Below are 25,133 nucleotides of genomic sequence, written 5' to 3' on the forward strand. Positions count from 1 at the left end.
CACTGGAGTAGCGAAGAATGTCACTTGCGTAGAAATCTTTGTCAAGGTGGCAGAGGAAATGCCATTTTCTGTACAAATTAGAATCGAAAACAATGGCCAGTTAAATGACTCGGATACGTATTTTTTTTGTTGATAGTTTTTTAACATATTATTACTTTCGAGGGGGGTCAAGCTACATCATTGGTAAATATTTGGGTCAGCTAATATGCAAGATGGCGACCACAGTACGTCCGAGTGCATGCATACTGTTCTCATGCATACACACAGTACTCAATACATTAACAGTTGAGGAGTAGGTTTCAGTACCTACTGTGTGAGGATGCCCTGTGCACTACCCCAGCGGTCCATCAGAAATTCCCGCCCCTTTATCTCCGATAGAGTGTGGAAACCCCCCACCAGCAGGTCCAAGATATGGCGCTGGTAGCAAATATCTCCAAAATTCACATTCACGTTTAAGCCATTTTCTGACCCAGAATGTATATTGGGAAATAAATATGCTAAAGATCGGTACAACAGCGACGCGGCTTCCATGAGACGCCGGTTCCTTTAGAAACCCAGAACACCAGCAGCTCCCCCATCCATCACCGATCGCTCCGTTATTTAATTTCCCGAGGGGCCAGACCACGTTTACATATCAACGGCCTCGCGAATAATCAATCGTTATTTCCGGCAGACGAATCCCGGGCCATGCTCGTTAGCTCTAACGGGACAGCACGGGGTCCTAACGGATGTGCCCGGCTCCGCTCCTGCCTTGATATGCCAGACCACGCTCCGGATTGCGGATCCGCTCCATTCTGTCCTAATGGAGACGGAGGAGGCGTCGGTTTATCACACATCCCTTAAATCTGGGCCAGGACTATTCATCTAGCTGGGCGCCATCCAGTTGTTTTGGGGCTGTGCGTCGGTGCGTCGCACCATGAAATCGCTAATGGCCGCTCCTCCCAGCGATTGACGGCGGTGGCGCGACGGGAGAGAGGCGGATGCCCCAGTGCCCATCGATCACACACACTGCGAGCCGGCTATCGATTCGCAGCGCTGGCGTCTCCACTCCCCCTTGGCGAGGTGCTGGCTGCACCCCCGGCCTGGGCGTGGGCCCCACGCGAAGCCTGAGACCCACCATGGAGATCTGCACATGTTCTCCCAGAACGTTCAACCTTCGGAAAATGGTCAGAGAGTCCGTCCCTAACGGTACTCTGCCTGTACCCAGATAACGATAAACGTGTAGATACCAAAGAGGCGGAGCTTGGCTCAGTCTCACACCCCCATAGTTGTGTGTGTGCTCTGTGATTGGCTGTCATCCCACCCAGGGTGTCCCCAGCCTCATGACCTTTGATTCCTGGGATAGGCTGCATGTGACCCTAGAGGAAAACGGTACAATATCGGGACCAAAGTAATAATAATAAAACAATAGGGATCCAGTAAGAATAACAGAGAGAGCAGTGGGTAAGAATACAAAGTCTCTCTGTATTGTTCTGGAGGGATAAATGCAGTTAACAATATTACTGCAGAAATGTGTAAAACAGTTTCCGCTGCTGTAAGTATATTTGCTGCGGAAGCAGACAATGGCTTCTAGGACACAAAGCACATTAAGGAAAGTGCTGTTGACAAATGCAGAGACAGACCATCCCTCCCCCCTGCAGAAACTCACAGCTGCACAAATCCGTGGCTTAGTTAGGAGGTAACACGTAATTAACTGGATTTTCGCAAGCTGGAATTGATTTTGGTGTCCAACCCCACCCCGTTCAATAAGTGACAGGAGTAAATTGACACAGTACACTCTCCTGCTAGCTTGCTGTAAATGTAATCTATATGGTATAATCCATGTAATCTATAGACTTCATCCTCAAACCAGAGAGTTCTTCCAGTGACAGACATCACACTCCTAAAGGCAAGAACTGAGCTCAGCATTTACATACGGACAATGATGGTGCCGACTGTCCTCCCAGTAACCTGCAAACACGTAATCACAATCCTTCACTTTATTATTCTCACCCATTTTTCCATTCTCCCCCCCCACCCCCCACCAATTCTGAGGAGGCATCATTTAATCAGGGAAATCCCACCTGCAGGCTTTTCTCATTGTTAAAAGGACCAAAAAAAAAACATTTAAAAAGATCCTGATCCAGCACCGCTGAGGCTCAGCCCCCTAAAAACAGGCAAGCGGATGGAAAATACCAGAAGGCCTGACTGTAAACTCTGACACCATCTATTTCTTCAGGCGTGAGAGAGGAAGGGAGGGAGAAAGGGAGAGAAACAATAAGTAAGTTAAAGTGTGAGCCAAATGTGTGGGAAATAACACCAGACCCTGTACTAGACCTCAATTTTCTGACTGACAGGCTGATTTTCTTACTTTTGGGTCCCTTCACAGGGTACAGGCCCCAGAAAGGCAATTTGTCTGCCAATCATCACACTTCTCATAACAACGCCAGAACACGAACGCTTCGATCGCAACGTCAACACTTCAGCTTGGGATATCCTGCTCCTTCGCCAGCCCTGATGTTCCTGCTCCCCTCTCTCCTCGTGTGACCCTTATTGCTGCAGAATACAGCCGCCAAATTCCCCTTCAAGAGACCGACGGGAACCAGTGGGACCGGGGTGGTCTGGAACTATTCTGGCTGTGTAAGAGACAGCAGTGGCGCGATTACAGATTTACCGCGGGGCACATTCGCAAGATCACCCGCATCGGCCTGGATCACCCCAGGATATGGAAATCAAGCACCTGTCACCATGTACATACCTGAGCAAAATCCCAAATTACTTATAAATGATACTGGTGGTCAATTTAAGCAGCTAAAGCACACTACTGCACATGGAATGCAATACATAGGAAGGCTGACGTCAAGAGAAGCGATTTACCAGTGTAATAAAGCTATAACAATAACGAATCTCTTATGGCCAAAGAACCAGCTGTCACTGTACAGAGATCCATACTTCGACAAACAAGGAGGTCCGGAAATGAACCCAGGACCTCCCACGAGGTATCCTGCTGTCCACCGGTCACCGACCATGGTGCTGATCAATCAAATCGACTGAAAACGTTTAAGATTTTAATTAAAATCATGCGGCACAAAATGCAACATAAAAAAATCTGACTTGCGTTGTCCAACCATTTTAAAGAAATTGTGACTTTGCCCAAAGTTGCTCTCTATTAATTTATTTTCAGTATCAATGATTATACGCTGGTAGCCCTCGAATAATTATTCGAAAGACCCTTGTTAAGATTTTAGTAAGTGCAGTAACATGTAATGTGAACTACGTTTTTAAGCTGGTTGAGGCAATTGAAAGCCTCAAAGTAATTCCATCACGTTATTTGAACCATGCAATGCATTCAATTAACATCTCAATCACGCCTAATTAAGAGCTCAGCCGGACTAAACACTAGAACACAGGTTGCATGTCGTGAGCACAAATACGGGCTCACATACGCCATTACATCACACACTTTAAAGTGTGTCTCTTTATGTGAGCACATTGCCCCCCAAGGGCAATCAGAGAGTGAAGAGGTAAAACATAGCTCTTCTAATTTGCTGGGTAGGCCCATGGGATACTGGGAAGTGGGGAGGGGGGTAAGAGGGCGGTAAGGGGTTGATATTATTGCCACCCTTGGGATCCTCCCGGACGGCAAACATCGAGACTCACATAAGAGGTTCTGCTCTCTAACTTGAGCGAGCCATGCATCAGTCCTAACACAAAAACAACAAACTTCACTATACCTGGTAAAATCGGTAGCAGGGGGGCACGGAGCCTCAGTTTTGCCCCTCCCACTAATCATTTCTGCATTTCACGGTAAATGATCCAAATTTTTACTGTCATATTAACGGAAGAATATTATGGGTGGATGTAAAGTCTGGAGACCAACTGAGCCGATTTCCAAACAGATTTCCCCCCCCAGGGGTGACGCCCCCCTCTGTCACTGATGCCCCGTCCCTGGTTCCACATTCAGGTGTTGCAGCTTTTTAAGACCTGAAGTTTCAACCTCCAAAGTGAGGCATCCTGCTAAACCCGGTCTTCCATAACTGGGATAACATCCCACCCCGAACCTGAGCAGGAGAAGGTCTGGGCTCGCCGACAGAAGAACAAATCTCATTTTAATTACCGTTGTGGATTCGAGCAGCACATTCACGTTACTACCGCCTTCATAATCCCTTCAGAAGCTGCTGAATTACAGTTAAGCAAAGACGCGCTAATGGCGGACATGCTCCTGGATAGGAGGCCTCACATAATGAATTACATGATCTAAGCTAATTAGGACCGATTTAGACAAGGGAGGCCGGAAATTCAGTCACCACTCCTGTTTCTGCCACATTTATCCTATTAATCCGGTTTATTGTGGAAGGCATCCCAGGGCAATCAGACGCAAGGACGCTTCTCCAGACGAGATCCGATAATTAGGTTACCCCCTTCAAGACACGTGGCGAGTCGAGGCTGCGGAGTTCGGTTTCCATGGCAACGTGGGAGGCGATCGGGTTTACGGGCCGCGCTGAGGCTGCATGCGGGAATAATGAAGACGCACCTCGCGAAGGAGTGAGGGGAGGGGAATCAAGGCCGACTGAATCAAGCCCACCCCCCCCAAATATTTCTAGACAGAACACCATCGCAGTATCCGTGGCATCCTATGCTGAATCTGAAATTCCTTAAAATAATAAAAACCTAACAAAATGTACTTCAGTTTCGTTTATCTAGCAGATGCTTCTGTGAAAAGCGAGAACACACATTAAAACTTACAAAAACACATTAGCTGAGGTGCAGATGTACTCAGCGTTCCATAAAGCATGCCAAACGTGCACCAGGTGTAAGGATTCGTTTTCTGTTTTTATGCTTTTTAAGGAACACATCTGGCCTGATGATCCAGAGTGCAGGAGTTTCTCAGTTTTCAAGCCGTCGGCTCTGCTGACAGGAAGCAGGAGCCTTCGCCTCATTACTGCACCGTCTGGAGAAGGACAACCTGGGTACCCTGTCAATCACTGACCTGTAAAGACTATAGGATTATCTAATCGCTCTCCTGGGACAGACACAGAGGAACAACTCTCCACCTCCTCCCCCCCCCTCCCCCCCTGCAGCCATTACCACCACATCTGGCTCCACCCCCCTACTCAAGACATTCATATTCGATATAGGGATGACAGATTTTCCCATCAGCCCCTGCTGCGCCATTCAGCATGCTGCTCCTTGGGAACCTGCGAAGGTCTGCTGTTTTCAGAGGAAGACGTTTATGAAGGTGCCCAGACATGGGGGCCATTTCCCAGGACACTGGCTAGACCACCTTCTTTAAAGGCCTCAGGATGTCGTTAAGCTTTTTTCCTCCAGTTCTGCCAGCAGTGCTCTTCTGTTTTTCCCAATTCCATCTGGATTCACCAGAAGACACATTGCAACAACTTTCTCGTTAAAATGTGCCGCACTAAATAAAATTAGCATGTCCGATTGGGTGTCTGGGTTGATCTCTCCAGTATTAGAAACAGAGGGTGAAAAACAGGGAAAAGTTCAAAACTCCAGTGTTAAGTTTTTTCTTTTTAATCAGCGGCAAGAATAAAATGCCTAAAAGAAATTTGCCATAGTAACGATCTTAAATGGCATCTCTGGGCAGCATAACTGCTACATCAAGGCAGCTAGTCTTGGGGGAGTAAACCTTACTGTTAAATGCAAGGCTTGCACACGTCCATTCACAGCACATGCTAAACCTCCTGCCGGTTTATGTGAAATGTCGGGGGGGGGGGCAGGCCCACCCTGTTTCCCCTTACGGGGGGAGCGTTTATGCCAGGAATGATTTGCTGCTGTCTTTCAACCCCTCTGCTTAGTGACGTTTTCCAAGGGGTCGCTCTGCGCTTCGCGACACCTCGTCAAACCGATCAGCATGACTCACGATGACATGGCATGAGAAAGAACGCGGCGGAACGGCATAAAACAAGTAATTATAAGCGAGGAGAACCAGTGGCAGTCAGACACGGTGTTATTGGCCTGCCATTGATGGTGTAGAGGTAATTATCCCAAACGGTCTGGCAGCGATTCGCTGTTTCTCCCCCATGAGTCAGGTCGAGCGAAAGACCACCCTGGGGCCACGCGGGCCGGCGGCCGCCGCGCAGAGGACAGGACACCGTCAAGCTGTCGCTTTTCGGAGCGGAGTGGTCCAGCCGGACCAGCACTGGAGAAGATGGACAGAGAGCAAATGAAACGGGGATGTTTCCTGTGCGAGTCCAAGCAAAACCACCACTTCGGAGCAGCAGGGCTGTAGTGAGTGACAGGAGAGGGGGCAATCTGGGGGCCGATGAGCTTTCTGCTGGGTCCGGTCTCCGCCCCTTTATGCAGCCCTGTTGAGACCGCCAGTCAGCAACGTATCTCAGAGTGATAAGTGAAACAAATACATTTTGTTTTGTAAAATTCAGTACATGCCATCGGCTGGTGTTATTCACGCTTAGATGTCTGTAATCTTTCATGGCTGATAGCTGCTCCGATCGCCATCAAATGTGTCAGCGGTATCACAACAATCCTCCTCGGCCCGAACGCGACCGCCCGCGGTCTTAAATTAAACACGGCCACGTGTGGCAGCCGTTTGCAGCGCTGGCGTCCCGCATGGTGTGACGATTCTGGGGGGGGGGGGGGGGGGAATGTAGGGTGTGAGAGAGCATAAAGGACAGGAAGGTGTCTGGGGAGGGGGGTGGAGCTACATTTAGGCACCCTGTCTGCCAGATCTCCGTGGTCCGTCCCCTCGCTGCTTAACACCTTATCATTTGGTGAACAATAGGAGCGCGTTGGAACTGTCTGCCGTTACGCAATAGCAACAGTGGCCAGCGACCGGTTTCATAACGAAGACATCAGGACTGATGGGAAACGAAGCTTCCGGAACACCAGGCTGCAAAAGTAACATTTGTTGTGTAATTGTATTATGGTTTCGTGCTGAACAGAAATAATAATAATTAAGCAACAGCTGATGCAGAAGCGACTATTTCCAAAGGATTTTTATCGGGCCACTCTAACTGGCCATTATTCATCCCTGACCAGTCAAAATCTAAAAGTGGGCAGAGAAAATGGACGGATGGAAGTGCGACATCTCAAAAACCCTCTGAAGATCCACCAGTGGCAGTAAAATGAGCGGGACCAATCAGATAACCATGAATATGGGCAGTGACCTTACTCAGTTATTACCAGTAACAGACACCACTTAATTAATGGGACCAGTCACTGTCCTCCGGGTCCTCCAGTCCAGGTACCTCAGCCACACAATGGTAAAAGACATCCCCTCTCGGGGCTGGGTTCGAAATCGCTCATGCCCCATGACAATTATACAGCTTTCTAGAACATTCAGCAGCAGCTGCCATATTAGCCACAAAGCATAGGACATCCATGTTGGAATTAGGGGCCCACAGTGAACAGATGTAAAATGTCTTTTTTAGTACAACTCATGTTGAAGGCTTTAGTGGGGAGATAAGACTGTGTGTAGCACATCCTTTTAAATATACAACACAGCATATAAATATAGACACCAGGAAAGTTATTACACACGAACAAAGTTGGGAAATACACGTGAATTTCTAAAGAAACCCAGTCCTCCACACATGTGGATGCAATATTAATGCAGCAACATAAAACGGCCAAGAACGCTCAGCATGGCGAACCGGTAACGTGACGCAGAAGCAGGCAACTGCCACTCTTTCAAAAGCAGCGATGTTAAATCATACATACGCGCGATATTAAAACAGCAGGACACGATATACAGCTTAATATTAGTCGGGAGGGGCACGCCCATTAAAGTTTAAAATTTGTGATTTTACGATATAACAGCCCTTAACATAAATTTCCATTATAGACTTTCTTTAAAGTAAATCTCCGTGTCGCTTCCTGCAGTAAAATAAAATGAGCGAAATATTTCGCTGCGTCTTTGGGCAGAGCAGGACGATCCTGCGCCCATGTGTTTCAGGGCCCGCAGCGCACGTATCTTTCGCCACCTGCGGTCCCGATATGCGGTATCGGCATCAGGATCCTGCAATCGAACCGGATCAGACTCCTGTGCAAACGTCAGCCAGCTTGCGGAACATAGCGAGGGAGATTAAATGGTATAATTCAAACCGGGGAGAGTTTACATTAATTGGAGTACGGACTTCCCTGTAAAAAAGATGAAACAGAAATACTAATTACCTTATTTGTTCAATGATAGTGTGATCAGATATATACTAATAGTAATACACTTCCATCGACACAATGGCACGCCTCATTTGGCAATATTTGTACCGCAAGCCATCCGTTATATAGTGAGTTTTGCTTGGGATTTAAATGTTGAAAACATGCTACGAAATTGCTAGGAGAAACACCGCCGTCTTAGTATTTAACTATGACTGATTGCTAAGGGCCATCAAACTGCTTCTGTTCATCATCAGTCAATAGAAGTTACGCACATAATTTTGGATGCTCACGTCCCATTTAATAACCAGAATGACATTAATAAATGCGTAGCTCACTAATACACTGCAGTTACGATGCTTTATCTATAGCGGCATCACGAACATGCAGCTAGCAGACAACGAAGAATAAGTGAACGTCTAGTTACGAGCGTAGCTTTTCAGTGTCCCAGTGTGTTTTGCAAGACCTCCCCCCCCCAGTCCCATGCCACCCCATAGACAAGTGTCCCACATTCAGTCATCTTTTCACCCAAGACGTCAACATCTTGTACGACTTCCCCCATACTGCACTCAAACTGAAAGGCCAGAACAAACGCCAGAAGAAAGCGCCACCTACAGGATTATTGTGCGTAGGAGGCTGAACACTTATAGCAGCCTTAAAGGTAAATGATAACAATATTTCCAGGAATAACCAGTCTGTTTTTCCAGTATTTATTGTGGAAGGAAACATGAAATCAATCACACCAAAGACAGAAATAATCACATCAAAGGCAGCAATAATAATGAGGCCCAAAATTAAAGCCACCAAACATAATTATCAGCCCCCATTTCTCTCCACATGTCATAACTCACTTTCAGTGTCGGGCTCCATCCCAGAAACGACATAAGACACTCAAAATGGGATGCCAGCCCATCACAGTGCCCCCACATGGACACACCACGCACTGCAGGCAATTTAAAGACACCAATATTCCTGACCCACTTGTGGGGAGGAAGCCCATATGAACACGCAAACACAGCTGATGGCGTACTCACAGCCTTCGTAGATGTCGGTGGGAATGTGGACGGCTGTGAAATTGTAGGAGATGAGCCGCTTGAATGAGGAATCCTCTTTGAAGTCCGGCCTCAGCCTGTTCTTTGGTGTGTAGGTGTCATTTTCCAGCTGTGGGTCGAAGCAAGGAAAAGCCGTCACAGATCAGGCAGGAGAGCGGCAAGGGGGTGTGGCCTCACACCCCGGGACCTGGGTTCCCCAAAATCCTCTGATCAGACATCGACAGCAGCCATAAACCGGCGCAAATTCTGACGATCTTTGGATTAAAGAAGGGGTAACCAGCCGCCTGTCCCGGGACTGGGGGAGGGGTTGTTAAATTTCCAAAAAGAAACGACACACTTTCAGTCTACGCCATTTTAAGGACCTCTGACGGTAATAAGCAGTCAGCAAACAAGGCTGATGATATTTTCCAATTAATTGTGCGTAATCTTAGCAGTGGTTAGCAAAAGTCAGCTAAAAAGTTACCAAACAGTTAGCAAACAAGATAAGATGCTGGTAATATTTTCATATTAATTGGGTGTAATGGTGTGTGAGTGTGCCCTGCGATGGGTTGGTGCCCTATCCTAGGATGTTCCCTGCCTTGTGCCCGTAGCCTCCAGGATCGGCTCCGGACCCCCAGCGACCCTGAATAGGATAAGCGGTTTCAGGAAATGGATGGATGGATGGATTGTGTATCATCCTGGCATCAGTGGCTAGCAAAACAGTTAGCAAGTAGTTAGCAAACAAGCTACGATGTTGACAATGTTTACAATATTTTTGTATTCATTGTGTGTCGTCATCCATTCCATGAAATTTTTTGCACAATGCATGTCGGTCCACTGTCATGAAAAGGTTGGGACCCCCGAAATTAAAGTGTCGAGTAATAAAACATCACATCAGTGAAGCTGACATAGAGAACTGGCATATTAAGAGGCAGAGCTCAGAAAGCCCTTTAAATTACTAATACCAATATTCATTGCATATTTTATGAAGACCTCGTTACTTAACGGGAATGACATTTAATGAACATTTCCAGCACATTAGCATAGAGATGAGGCACCCGTCCTGTGCGGTTTTCGTCCGGCGTAACGTGTGCTGTGATTTATTTACTTGGATTCCTTTTGCTGTTTTTATAAATCGCTTGAAGAGTGTGAGAGCAGGACGGGGTGACATGAGGTTACTGGGAGCGAAGGCGATAATGAAAAACCCAGAGCTGCCAAGAGGACAGGAGGAAGAAAAGAGAGCGAGACGGAGGTCCAGAGATTGAATTACAAGACTCAAACAAGACCGAAGATCTCTCTCGATACGGAAAAGCCACCTAGCAAAGGATCAGGAGGATTTACATTGTTCTGCACATGGCAGAAGGTTCAGGACGAAAAGAAATAAATAAAATCTTGACGGAAGAAAGTCGAAAGAGGAATAAAACCGAGACGTTAGTTTGGACTCGCGGCTGAAACCGGCCCGTTTTCTCTCCAAGCGGCTGGATTTAAATTCTGCCTGAACTGGAAAGCAGAAACCACAAGCTGTGAAGCGTCCCCACTGACTGGCGAGACCCCCACTGACTGGCGAGACCCCCACTGACTGGCGAGACTGCCACTGACTTTCCGGAAGCCTCCATCAGGAGAGCCCAGGGAACGTGAGGAAATGCTGGCGGCGTCTAGGCCAAGGTTTCAATGTGGCAGGATGCCTGGGAATTTGACAGGTAGGCGGGGGGGAGCACCCCTCCAATCACAGATGATGTCTGCAGGTCACCGAGGATATGATTTCGAGGGGTGAAGAGGTGAATGTTCCAATCACGCCGAACGAGCCAATCGCAGCCAGTGCTACAAAGATGCCGGACATGGTAATCAGTACTTGCAAGAAAAACACAAAAAAAAAACAAGACAGTCTCCCATGGGATGGCAAACAAGAAACTTAATTTCAGTGTCTTCCGCTCCATCAAGTACAAATGTTTCCTCCAATTGCTAACAACGGCTCTCGGAAGGCATGCAAAACTCATTTCCAGAATGTTTCCGGACCACCATACCAGACCATCTGTCAGCCGATACTGATTAATTCAGGTTAATGCTGCCATTTTAATCAACATCCAACAGTAAAGGAACAGCTATATGGCAAAAACAATGCTCTGATTTCCCTACCTAAGCTCTGATCCTACTTTTATATCAGTTATGTGTAATTTATTTTTGGCCACACCCTCTCAACGTCACATGACACCGGAGGGTTGCAGGCAGAGCTGAGGTGGGGGGCAGGCACAAAAAGCAACGGACCGGGAAGCAAGAGCTTGCTGAGAGTTGGTTCATAATTAGCATTGTGCTAACAATAAAATGAGGGGAACCATGCTCACCCCAGTGAGCAAAGAGGCTACCTAGCGAAGCACGCAGAACAGATCACAGACTGAAAAGTGACAGGACTGCAGCTGTGGGGGTCTCTTCCTAACAACAATCAATCTTATATACTCCAAGTGTTCAAAATTGGACACAAGTGGTTGTCCTAACTCAACGAGAGGACATGGACCCTCACCAGACAATTCTCCACTGACAAAAGACCTATCTGGTGATCATGGGTACAATGCATGACACGATGTCTTGGCAGGACCCAATTAGAGCCTCACAAATAAGTGTGATGTGTGGACCTGCAACTTTCCATCCTGACTGTCCGGGGAGGGGGGGTATGCACATTATTCTGAGCACATTTACCATGGTTTTATAATGTTCTGTTTCCAAATAATTATTTGGCAACACTCCTCTCCAGAGGACATGTAAAGAATTGCAAATAGGAATATTATACATAGCCCTGAATTTTCTGATGGAGTGGCGTGAAATATAGAGCTGTAACCCGGCTTCAATGGGCCACAATGGCAAATGTAAGGGCTTTCAATTCTCTAATCAGGCTGAAGTTGTTTTCAATTCACTTTTAAGTTAAGGTAGACTTCATTGATCCCAAGAGTAAATTCTGAGAAAGTTTAATTAGAATTTGTTATAAAGATACAACATGAAGGTATGAACATTTACACAACAGTAAAAAAGGGGGGGGGGTTGATACTCACATTATCCTTTGCATTGTAATAAGCTATGTCTTCAACCTGAAAAAGGAGAGAACAGCAATCAGTGCAAGAAAAATGTAATTAACATCATGATAACTGGCTCCCTCCCCCGGCCTGACACCTCATGCTGTTAAAACAAAGTGCAAGGTGGTGTAGATTTGCTGTGGTGCGTTTTCACTGGCATAAAGGAACAAATAAGTACCTGACCTGTACCACAAACTGGGACCAGTTACGGCTCGGTTCCAGCTCGCTTTGGTTTTCCACTGCAGAAGGGTCGGCTTGGTAAAGGCGTTGACAGATAGGAGTGACAGTGATGTAAACCCAAAGAGATGCTTATTTGCGGTGCACATGGTGTACAGCTGTGCTCGAACTCAGGGACTGCATCCTCGACGGATGCGTAACCTTCATAGGCTGCGTCCTTCGAAGGTCCAACAGAAAGCTCTGTCAAATGCGATGGTCTGGCCTACGCATACTTTCTTATTTACGTCACCAGATGTTCCTGCCCTCACCCTTGAGTCATGAAGCGCCCTTCCTCTCGCCTCGCTGGGACGCACCACTTTACCTCTGAGCGATGAATCTTGGGATATGTTGGGCTGCGATTCAGCAAAAGGAGGACGCATTGCTAGACCGCATTTGAAGGAGCCTTCGAAGTGGGACAGCCTCGTCGCATCGCTGTGACACATTCGGTCTTCGAATGCGGTCTTGGAAGGATGCAGCGCCTGAATTCAGACACAGCCATCATGATTTACTATGTGCTAATTTCTGCTAGCACATCTGTAAGAAACACCAGTTACAACTTAGATTGTGAAATTAGTGGGTATAGTATATGAAATTATCTTCTGTAACTTTACATTAGGAATCCATTCCATTCAGCTGCTCGATAGTACTTTCTTAAAGAAGGTGGTTGGAAAGTTCCGAGTTATCAGGAATGCATTAATACATCACATTGTATTAACGCATCACATTGGTCTGCATTCGACCAATCAGATGGTGCTGATGAAGCCATCTCCTTTTCGTCACGCTTTCAGCCCCGCCAGTAGGCAAAGCCATGTCTGCATGAGTGCAGCTCGGATAATTTGCACTAGAAAGCGGTCAGGTAGCGGTACAGCTCAGGTACGACTCGGTTCTCGGTGGCAGTGGAAAAGCATCATTAGACTTGCTCAGAGCAGTGGGAGGGGCTGCAAAATGGGTGCCCAGTCACTGCAAGGTAACAAGAGTGGGCCCAGGTCATGACACAAAGAAGCCCTCAGGGGCAAGGGCGGGGGGTTGAGGCACACGCGGTGACGGTTCACGGGGCGCCGCCACACTTGGGGCACCCTCAGCCCTGCGACATCGCATTACTGCACGCGCAAGCACAGCTGGGCCTCGGATATAGCAAGCTGCATCGCTAAACATGAAGTAATTAGCTCCACAAACACTGTCATGAGCACCTGTGCTCCCTCCTTATCACCAGGAAACCCCCCCGGCAGGGTGTCCCCTGACCCCACGGCGCTGTGATTTAATAGCCCGTAATTCTTAACGTAAAATAAACATGCTGCTCTTAAGTGGCAATAAATTGCTAACAAGCTTTCAACCAAGATTATTCCCGTTATCTCATTTAACGGAAATTCTTTTTCCGCTGAGGTGAGGCCCCTGGGGGAGGAGTTTTCTATATGACAGTATGATTCATGCATTTTGAGTGAGTTCCTTCATATATGAGGATGGGACGATCACTCTGAACTATCGAAAATGACAGTGAATCAAGGGATCAAGTGACCAGATGGATGCATAGGGGGGTGGGTGGGGGTAAGATCCATCTTTACACACAGGTTTGTTGTTTCTGGGGCCCGACAAATCATTTTGGTGCCCCCCCCCAAGCATTTCGAGAAGCACTAATATAGCAATTGTTCCCTGGACGGCAAAGGGCCCCAAGCCTCAGGGGCCCCACGCAAGTATGTGATTTGGTTGGTGCTAGACACTATCATTATTTACAGCAAGTGTATCAGATAGACGCAGGTGATGGAGGGAAAATTCAGGTGGTGATGCAGACAAGAGCGGAAGTTCCTCTTCCCACGAGGCTGGAGGGCGTTTCCATGCTCGGTGGAAAAGTCTCCACCATGGAGATTGTTAGTGAACGTGATTTAGCCTAATAATCCAGAACACAATTCCAAAAGAGGGAAAGATGGGACAATCATGTCACTCTCAGTATCGCAAATTAAGCTACATTTATGACAGGTCAATTTATATAAGATGTGAATGTACATTAACGGCTGAATGCTGTAGCAATTAAATACCAACAGATCAACAACCATCGAATAATTCTTGCCGAATTAAGAAAAAAATCTCCCCTGGGTAACAAAGCCTGTGTCAAAAGTTAAAAAAATGAAGACAGATGTAGAAAAACCAAACAAATTATGGCCCATTTCCTACATCATTCTTCAGATCCTGGACCAAACAGGAAGTTCTTCAATTTATTTGAACAAATGCGGAAACCACTGTCAAAGTATATAGGCATTATAAGACAAGAGCCCAGCTCTCCATCTGAGTCTCTGCAGGGCCAGTTTTACAATTATAATGCGGAGGTCATGTTTAATTCACCAGCCCAAACCATGGTTGTACTATAGAAAATACAAAGAGATAGAGTCATTTATTTTGCAGGCTCCTCCTGTCTCAGGGATTTCCTTTTCCAAAAAAGCACCAAAACCCCTTAATACAGGAAGCATATTAGGCACTGGCAAGCAATATTGATGTCGAAGAAACGTAGTTTTTCATTGCCCGTCTATTTGCTACAACGGAGCTTCAACACCCTGCATCCACATGTCAAATAAGAGTTCAATTTCAGGAGACAGCCTGACATTTCGAAATAGGATGATACGTCTATCCCATTTAATCTATCTTAATTGGTCTAAACTAATATCAGCAATATCAGTTCGTGACCACGTGTGGAGAAACCTTTTAGGCTGATGACCCCAACGCGGAGATAATTATCCTGCCTGAAAACCAACCCAATGTAATGAAACCTTTAGATGAGAACTGAAAGCTTGACTATTTGCCTCATAAACTAGACAGATTAATGTTACCGACGTCCCCGATCGTCTGCGTTTTCTAACGAGACAGGCTTCATACAAATGTTTGCACGCATAGATTTAAAACTTCTAATCATGAAATGCGGTCGGCAGTTACAGCGCTTTCCGGGAGAGGCAAAGATAATGTGATAATAGGGGACGGGATGACATATTTGTCTTTGAAGGCAAACAGTGCGGCTAGGTTTAATATTACTTAGGCTATGTATACCGAACATAGACGCAAATTTGAAACGTAGTGCTAATAATGAGATTATACATAATGTCCGCCAGCCCGCTCGCATCGTGCTTATATTAGATCCCTCTCCCAAAAGCAGACAAATAAAAGCCGGAGAAAGCGCGCCGGCATGAAACCTGTTATTCTGCCTTTCATGCGACCATAAAAGGCAGCGCACTCAAATGAAAACCCATTAAAGGCCAGGCTAGAGCCGCTTTTAGCGCCGCATCTTTTATTTAAAGAAAAACCAGGCTGGAAGTATTTATCAGAATCCATAAATTACATTTATATCTGATATAACGGAAATATTGGACCTGAAAGTGAGATCGTTCTCCTCCCAGTTTTCAGAAACAAGAGTAGCCCTATTAGGATCCATTTTATAAAAGCAGGTGATCTTTTTTTAAAACAATAACGATCTTAGAATCTTGTTTTGGTCAGTGAATGTATGACGCATTTATTTTTTCCTTCATAATAATGAATAATCCAAAACAAAGTAAACACAAATATGTATTTTTTTAGACTATCTAATTCTGTACTGAGTTATTAACAATAGGATTGTTAAGACCCATTTTGCAAGGCGAGTAGCCTATTTTACATTTAAGGGTATTTGAGTACGGCGTTATTGCTGCTTTTTGCCAGCGCGGTGTTTTGCAAATCATATTTCGGCATTTAATGGGTGCAGATGCCCGGGGATGGAGCGGTCAGGCATCTCCTGTGGCTCCAACACCCTTTGGATCCCCTAAAACCATCATGCATCAGGCAGCCAAGCAAATTACAGCAATAGATAAACACCCAAGCAACTGCGAGAACAAAGAATAAATCCCTTAACGGTCTTAAGATCACAGAAATCCAGTCTTAACATCCGCCTAAATACATGATGATAGTCTTTTAATATAATCTTGGCATAGCCAGCGTGTCGTTATAATAATGTTGCCGTACATAACAAAGCACCACCCAGCAGCACAGGCAGTGTGAGGCCCCGTGATTTAAATGCCAGCTTCTCTGCAGCAATAAGAAGCTGCATTAGGACATCTGCATACTAATAATATGCTACTACGCTATATAGGTCTATATGGTGCATTAATACTATGGTGTATGGGCCTATATGGTGAATTAATACCATGGTGTATAGGCCTATATGGAGCATTAATACTATGGTGTATAGGCCTATATGCTGCATTAATCCCATGGTGTATAGGCCTATATGGAGCATTGATACTATGGTGTATAGGCCTATATGGTGCATTAATACTACGGTATATAGGCCTATATGGAGCATTAATACCATGGTGTATAGGCCTATATGGAGCATTAATACTGTGGTGTATAGGCATATATGGTGCATTAATACTATGGTATATAGGCCTATATGGAGCATTAATACTATGGTGTATAGGCCTATATTCTGCATTAATACCATGGTGTATAGGCCTACTGTATATGGTGCATTAATACCATGGTATATAGGCCTATATGGTGCATTAATACCATGGTGTATAGGCCTATATGGAGCATTAATACTATGGTGTATAGGCCTATATGGTGCATTAATACCATGGTGTATAGGCCTATATGGAGCATTAATACTATGGAATAGGGCTAAATGTATGAATCTTACCCCCAGATCACTCTTCCACTGGTGCCGCATCTGGAAGTTTTCAGCTGCTGTCGCCAGCTCCTGAAATGTAAAAAATAACACACCCGTCGTTATTCATAAAGCTTTCACACGTGCTACTTTTTGCTTTTGAGGAGTGCTAAATTACGACTCGGGTGAAGCCAGCGATTCGCAAGGCTTTCATTAAATAATTACCACCATGTAAACGGAGTATGCTCCAGCTGAAATAAAATTGGGACGACTGTCATTAAAGGTTTGATTGATGGGTGTTACAGGAAATAGCTAAGAAAACAGTAACTATATAGGCCTTGGCCACTGCCCATTACGCTTGCTAATTTGGAAAAAATAGGGACGAAAAGGAATGTATAATGGATTATGTGCGGTGTCAGGCACCACTAGGAAAAACTTTGTATATTTATAGATCTATGTGTATTTAGGAGTGAAAGGAAACAAGAATGCAGCTAGAACAGCATATGATCCCAGGGTAATTACTGCATTTCAAATACCACATTCCTGAATCTCGGTCATATGTTTCAGCCTGCAGTGAGCAGTGTCAGGCTCCCGCGGGATCGAGGGCAGGGAGGTGTGCCGAAGGGGCTGAAAATGAACCATGTTCCCATCCTCATTTCCCCCCCCCATGCCTCCCCACAGACCCGCTGTAATAACTCAGTTAATAGCATTAAAACAGGGAATGTCCTTTGTCTGGCTGATGAAGAAATCCGTACAGAAAATTTCCCCTGGGAAAACGTTACAACCTGATTTCATCTTTGCGCGACTAAATTGCATCATTGCCATTATTATTATTTTCACGTGACCAGTAAAATAAATAGCACAGGTAAGGCCATTCGTCAGGTCTGCACATTTCGTGTCGTGACAAATGTGTCACAGCAAAGAACAAATAAATGAATTAACACTATTACATGCACTACAGCAGAATGAGTGTCAATGCAGAAACCGAATAGAATGATTGGCTGCGTACCGTTTGCGAGCTCCGTGAAGTGTCAAATTAAACAGGGCCACAATGTCTCTATAATTATCAGCACAGTACTGGCATCATATCAATATCCTAAATAATAAGGCGCAGATGACTAACAATCCACTGCCAGCTGATAACAAAGCGGCGGCCCCCATCATGAGAACCCATCTATGGCGTTGCTGATTTATTTACAAATGCCTGATTTAATACACGGTAATGATCTGAGGTCTAAACTGGTGTGTCGAGGGCTATTTGGCTTTCTTACAAATGAGAGAAGGACACTGGTGAGCTGCATCCCGGGGCGACAGAGCCAATAGGAGCATAGCCCAATGCAATCCGGCGGATTTCACTCTTCTGCCCTGGGGGGCCTTATCTTACATCTCTTGCCCAATTCCAAAGTACCGTCTTGCAGGATGTAGAACAAGGCTGCGATCCACTCTCCACCGGCATATATTTTTAAATATAATACACTGCTGCCAACACCCCCACCCCAAGGGAGCACAAGGCGAAAGTTGATTGATTTTACCACCAATATCCAAGAAAGGAGCTATTGATGGGGTGGGGGAATAGAAGAAATAAAGAAATTTGGAAATCTGCCCCCCAGTTATAATTTCAAAGGCCCATGATGCAATGTTCTCTCTGTCCCACCCCCCAAGCACCACTACCAGGGAAACCAGTACAGTACATTTTATACACGTCCTGCAGTTTGGAATGAAAATGAAATGGTTTTATTTTCCATTTGTACAAGCACAGGTACTTTGTATCGTGTTTTTTCCCTCACAAATCCCATCTTGCTTTTCTTTTTTAAAGACACTGTTTCTCAGGGAACCCCTGACAGTCCCTGTCTTTGCTGCCTCCCTGCCTGACGACTGGGCTGAGAAACACTGTTTAAAGACATAAACACTCAGAGGTGAAAGCGAAGTCTGAGGTCTGAGCGCAGGGGCAGCTGTCCATCCCGCTCTCTGGCAGAATTTTTCAAGGGTTAAGGCCTAATGGAGTTGTGGCTACTCTGCTGAGCGAGTGGATTGAAACTGGTGACCTTCCGGTCACAGACACCTAACCCGCTGAGCCACGTACCACCAGGCACAGAACCTTCAGAGGACACCAAGTGTAGCCTCAGCGGTGACTCTAAGCCAAGCTCCAGAATGACCTGGAAGCCAGAGGGGACAGACAGTCACCTCAATGTTCCGTGTTTTCCATCAATGCCATGGAGTGTTTCTCAGCACCAAGAACACGAAGATTGTACTCGTCGTCTTGGCAGACCGGTGTTTGCTAACTTGCCTCCCAAGAACGAACTTGGGGTGCAATGAATCATGGGACTGGTCCCATTTGGCGAGGATGACATACGGGGATTTTTACAATCCTCTGTACTACTGTTCTTAGTATTGGAACTGGCCTTTAGCGATGAAAGATGGAAGATGGAAGATGACATAAAGCAGGCATAGAAGAACACAAGTGCAGTCAAGTATGCATGACAAACACCCAGTCTGTTTGGTGGTTGAAGGTGCAAGCTGTACTTCCTCCACAAGTGCCACTGTCCTGCTGGTGCACACAAGTTGTCTAACTGGTTACCAGTGTCAACGTGGATGTTCTTCAGGTCCAGCAGCCAAAACTACCTCCAGCTGCCCTGCACTTCCCAGCTCAGCTCCAGCTTTACAGAACTCAGTCCAACATGACTGTGTGCCTCTGATTCAGGTGCAAGATCTGAAGTATCCATTCATAGATTTTTAACACATCATAACACATTACTCCACTTCATATGTGGCTGTTTGCAGTCTTACCAGTTCCTGTGCTTAGTCTGCGGATTGTACAACCCTTACGGTGCATGAACGGTAAGTAAATCTGGGTACAGTGACTGTTCTGGTTACATTTATGTTTTGTTTTAAGTATCTAAAGACCACATCCAGGCAACAGCAACACCAAAGCCCCCACCCCCCACCCTGGCACTATGAAATCCGGATGCATAAAGCAATATTTCACACTCTTGTTCTGTGGCTCTGTTCACTTTGAGAAACCTGAGCTTGTTAGTAGCACACAAGCCCTCAGACAAAGTGCTCCTCTAACACTCTCATTGCCAAAGGCCTCATGGCCTCAAAAAAAAAAAACTGGTCTGAATTATGAGAATTATGTAATATCAAATTTTGTACAATAGCGTCCTAACATTAGGGAACAGTGCCGGAGAGGCAGATGTAAAAAGCACCAAACAATAAGGTCATTAACGCTGGAAATCCTCACCACAGCAATGAGGACACAATCATCCTATAATTATGACTAAGACGCTATATAATTAATACAGTTGCGATCAAATATGCTCAAAGACACTGCCTGAACCGGCAGCGATGCAAACGATTAACACAGATGAATGGTGGGTTTTCTGTACGCATCAAACAAGCACATGCGTATAACATAATGGATAAATAAAATAAAATTTAAAAAATCACCGTATGCAGAAAGGTTACTCCATCCAATTCTTTGATGTAGACAGGTATAAAGCTTCTGTACTACAGGAAAGCTATGTCACAGAGTATACCATCAAGAAACTGCATCAAGATGGAATCAAGAATGAGATGATTTCAGGACCTGCATTTAGGCAGCGACACCGGACAGCCCTAAGGCCATGTAATATTTATTATAACGGTAACTCACCCAAAGGCCATAAGCTATATAAAGCAGCAACAATTGTGTAAAAACTCTTCACTCAACCCAACAGCATATTAACATGTTGTAAGATATAAGAGATACGATACCAATTTATTCCTCCAGAAAAATATTATCATAGACATCTGGTTCCTGTACTAAGACAAGCCTGCTTTCTATAAGAAGTGTGATGTTGCCATAACAACCTCTTTAGTTGGGATGTATTAAAGCCCATGAAAAAAAAAAGAATCTCTCTCGACAAGGAGAATTTGTAATCTGCGGAGTGGAATCGCACATCCAACATGGGGGCCCTTGCTCTCATCAAAGGTATCAAACTAATTAAATTGGTGGACTTTGATGGGCCCAGAGCAGGTGCCTGGGTAGTCAGGGGCAGGTGTTTTGATTTGTAAATTTCCGGATTGCTTTACTACACTCGGACAGCACTTTTCTACATAATCTTACTGAAACGCTCAGTGGGAGAGAAAAAAAGACACAAACTCACTTTGACTGATACTGTACGATATGTGGGCCCTACTCAGCGTCCAGAAGCTCTGCATCTCTCAGACCCCTCCATTCCTTCGATACGGGTGCGAGACCTACAAGCGTAACATCATGTACAGACTGCAGGACCAGTCGTTTTGCTGGGTAATTTATTTTTTAAAAGTCAATCAAAATCAGACACAAATACAGGAGTCAGGGAGTGATCAGAATGATCAGAATAAAGGAAGGGAACCACTGAACGAGAGAACTGAACGAGTGCAGCTTCTGTAACCTGACCCCCCATGACGACACCCACTCCTGCCGCACACATTTCAATTGAATTAAACATATTAGTATTTGTTTATAAGCTTCTCAATATATATTTATTTTGTGAGAATACATATATATCTAGATATGCCCACTGTCCATCACAGGAAATGCTTTTCTCTCATTTTCTTTTTATTCTCTGAGATGGGAGATAATGCGAGAAGGAGGGATCACAGCAGCATGAGTTGTGCACATGAATAAGCTCTTCTTCTCGCCCATAATAAAGTCTGGTGCTGCAAATCCGCCTCAAAACCAAAGCTCAACACCTCAAACAAATTCTTCATGTCCTTGTTCCAATTTCCGAATTAAAAACAACCAGAATCCAGAAAGGTCAAGTTTTATATTAAGACATCCATCTTTACTTGATAATCACAATAATATACTTTTGCTTAAGTAACGGTGGCCCCCCCCTTTTTCCCCACAATGTTGTTTACATTTCTGAGCACCTTATTATGAAACTGGGCACAGGGAGGGGTAATCGGAGGCTTTTCTTGCATAGAATTTTCTCTCATTTATGAGGAAAAACAAAAACTGCAGGCAACAATATTTAGAAATCTTTAAAAAATAAACAAGATGCCCAATTCAGCTAATCTATTTTGATGCGTTCCTTGAAAACTGCCTGGGGGGGGGGGGGGGGGGGGTAAATAATATTATAAAAAAAGATATTTATAAAAGGAGGGGCCTTCCAGCCACTAGCTCATTGACTTCAGGCTGCTGAAACCCATTGATTTTTTTGTTCCATTTACTGCTAAGGATCATAAATTATTTACTGGACATGTCAACGTGTGGATGAAGACATTTCAGCTCCTCCAAGAGTCATGCAGATTAAGACAAACCTTGTGTGTGTGGTGGTTGGATCATGATGTGCTTTTAATCCATTTCATGCATATACTGTATGTGAGACGCTGAATAACCTAAGCAATCACCCCCCCCCCCATAAATATGTCTAGCCAATGGCTCTTCACCTTCATGTAGCAAATAGAAAAATACACAACATCCACAATGCAGCTCAACAGCTGTTGTCTTAGCCTGCCAGTGAGCTTAGTCTACTATTGAGATACTACAGTTACTTGTTTAAAACCCATTAAACCTGTTTAATGAGAGCTTATGCAGTGATCACTGATGTTTTTCCACAAAAGTAATAGCAAATGTTACACGTTTATACAGCTTGGTGTTATCCCACCTTGCTTCAAGAACTCAAACGCATAAGCTTCAGGTTATGAGTCCGTGTGCTTAATCACTACCCATCCTATCCCACAGACAATAAGCGTGAGACTCCCTTTGGACAGGACAGCCGACACAATGTGGCACCAGAATGGGAGGAAGAAACAGAAAATTCATTTCAGCAGATGGGTTTACAGAAGGAAGGGAGGCCAGGAAGCAAAATCGATTAAGTCTGATGATCGGGAAAGAGAAATCGGCGAAGTGAATCTCCATGCTTGTCACCTGACTTATCTCCACGCCGACCCAGCCTCAGTCCTCCTAATCCTGGCTGGCCTCTCCACACCAGCCAAAAGGCTGTCAGACTGCGTGTAGGGCACCGGAACTGCCAAGCGATACATAATTCTGGAAGGCAGGCCTCCAAATGATACTATAATTAACTCATCAGTGCGCACTCGCCACCTATAACTTCCATAGCTCTCGGTTCTTATTTAGTTCAGTAGAACTCTAAAAAAAACCACATTAAACACTTAATTTGCACAGCATCTGAATGCAAACAGCAGCATTGCACAGTGTTTGGAGCTGGAAACTTCCTCGGTTTGGAAAGATACAAAATCAAGAAATCATTAGTCACAGATGAGCAGTCACTGGGTAGGTTTTGGCTTCTACTAAACCAGCCTCTCCCCACTCAGGTTGTACAAAATGGCCACGTCCCTCAAAATTTTGGAGGGTTTAACGAGCTTTTGCGGGAATTAAAGAGCAGCTTAATTATGCGGACACTCCTTCAGAAGCCTGCGCCCATCGGAATTCTGGGAATCTCAATATGGCAAAGACACAAAGGAAAACCGACTGTATCATCAAATCACGGAACAGACATTGGATCATCGTATACAAATACAGTTTGGACATATTAATTGAATGATAGGACACTGAGCCATTATTCAGCGATCAAGGGATATTATTGATTGGCTGGATGCATTTTGTGTGAGTTTGACTAAAGTTTATGTTTAAAATGACATAACAGGTTAGGCCTGACTACACCTAGTCTTTACCATCGTGGACTAAAGTATTTCTGCTAAATTGTGACTTTTATAGAATGCATAATCAGCATGAACAATTAGCTAGAGCATACATAATTAGCAATATGGCATGCATAATTAGCATGCATAATTAGTTATAGTCCTAATTCTAATTCAGATGCAGTGATAAATTTTTATTTCAGGGGAAATTAAAATCACGATATCCCAACAATACTAAAAATCAGCCAATGATTTACTGACGTGATTGTCCAGCCGAGGGGAATCATACTTGGTCTGTAAAATAACACTGGATTGCAACTTGACTTTAAGTGAACCTCGCACGTTTCATGAGGCAAGACAAAGATTACTGACCACTGAGTGAATATTTCAGGCGTTGTAGGAAGTACTTGTATTTACGGTAACTTTATGGAGCCAAATAACAGGAGCGCATGCAATAACACTGAAAACCACTGGAACACATCTGGCACATTAAGCATAAGCATTGGTCTGAGACTGCAAACACAGTGGTGAAATTGCGCACTAACGTCCAACTAAAGAACAAGATTTGTGGACGCAAACATTAAATAGCACAGAAGACGTTACATAGGGACGAAATATTATGTAAGAATTGCATAAGAGTAGCTTCTTGTCCAGTTTCTACCGTCCTCAACGTATGCCAGAAAATGAAAGAGGTTTGTTTACCTACGTGTTGAAGGCTTCGCCACCATAGGGGGCATAAACCTAATTACTGACGCTATTTATTGCGAAAAACTAACCAAGTAATGTCTCCAGATAGCAGCGCCCAGCCAGCCCTAGCTGGGTATTTAATACTCTGATATCACTTCATTGAATTAACATGTCAATGAGCCCATTTATTAATTTTTCCTTTTACCTTCCCCCAAAGCGAACCTCCAAGAAAATCATTATTTCACCATGGCTATTTTTTAATTTTTAAGCTCTTGGTTACACCGCATAATTCTGCCGACTCACCCCCGTTTATTGCTCTCCGCCCCCTCAGAGCTATTTTTTAAGAAGTGATTTTCATTTTTTTTGTCGCCTCTATATTCAACAGCGGACTTGGACGGCTGCGTGTGCGAAACCTGCCTAATTTAATACAGCGGGACGCGGCGATCGATCGGCCGCCAGTCAGCGCCAGACGGAGGCGCCGCCGCCGCCGGCGATCCTCCCCGGGATGAGCGGCGACCCGCGGCCGCCCCACCCGCTGCGCGCTTCATAAACCCCACGCTCTGCTTCTGCATAAGCGACTCCTGAGAATTTCAGAACATCCATATCTGAGAATGCGCTGTAGTTGACATCCAGTGTTTCTGCAGCATAAGTGCTGTAACGGGCGGGGAAACATTAATATAATTGATTGAATCTCACCCTGGTTCTTGCACTAATAACCTCTGTCTCAAGCTGTAATTTACACATCAGCCACCCCGGCCGGCTGTCTGA

General features: G+C 45.1%; 1 protein-coding gene across 1 annotated transcript in view; it reads right to left on the minus strand.

Moving 5' to 3' along the window:
* Nucleotides 1–25,133, minus strand: part of LOC125742531 (voltage-dependent calcium channel subunit alpha-2/delta-1) — a 107,743-nt gene that overhangs the window by 48,029 nt on the left and 34,581 nt on the right. The window contains exons 4-6 of the mRNA XM_049014633.1: nucleotides 17,082–17,141; nucleotides 12,188–12,223; nucleotides 9,147–9,273 (exon numbers count right to left, since the gene is read on the minus strand). Coding sequence (XP_048870590.1) covers nucleotides 9,147–9,273; nucleotides 12,188–12,223; nucleotides 17,082–17,141 — 223 coding nt within the window. The remainder of the gene's footprint in view (nucleotides 1–9,146; nucleotides 9,274–12,187; nucleotides 12,224–17,081; nucleotides 17,142–25,133) is intronic.

The sequence above is a fragment of the Brienomyrus brachyistius genome, chromosome 1 (assembly GCF_023856365.1).
Source record: "Brienomyrus brachyistius isolate T26 chromosome 1, BBRACH_0.4, whole genome shotgun sequence".
NCBI lineage: Eukaryota > Metazoa > Chordata > Actinopteri > Osteoglossiformes > Mormyridae > Brienomyrus > Brienomyrus brachyistius.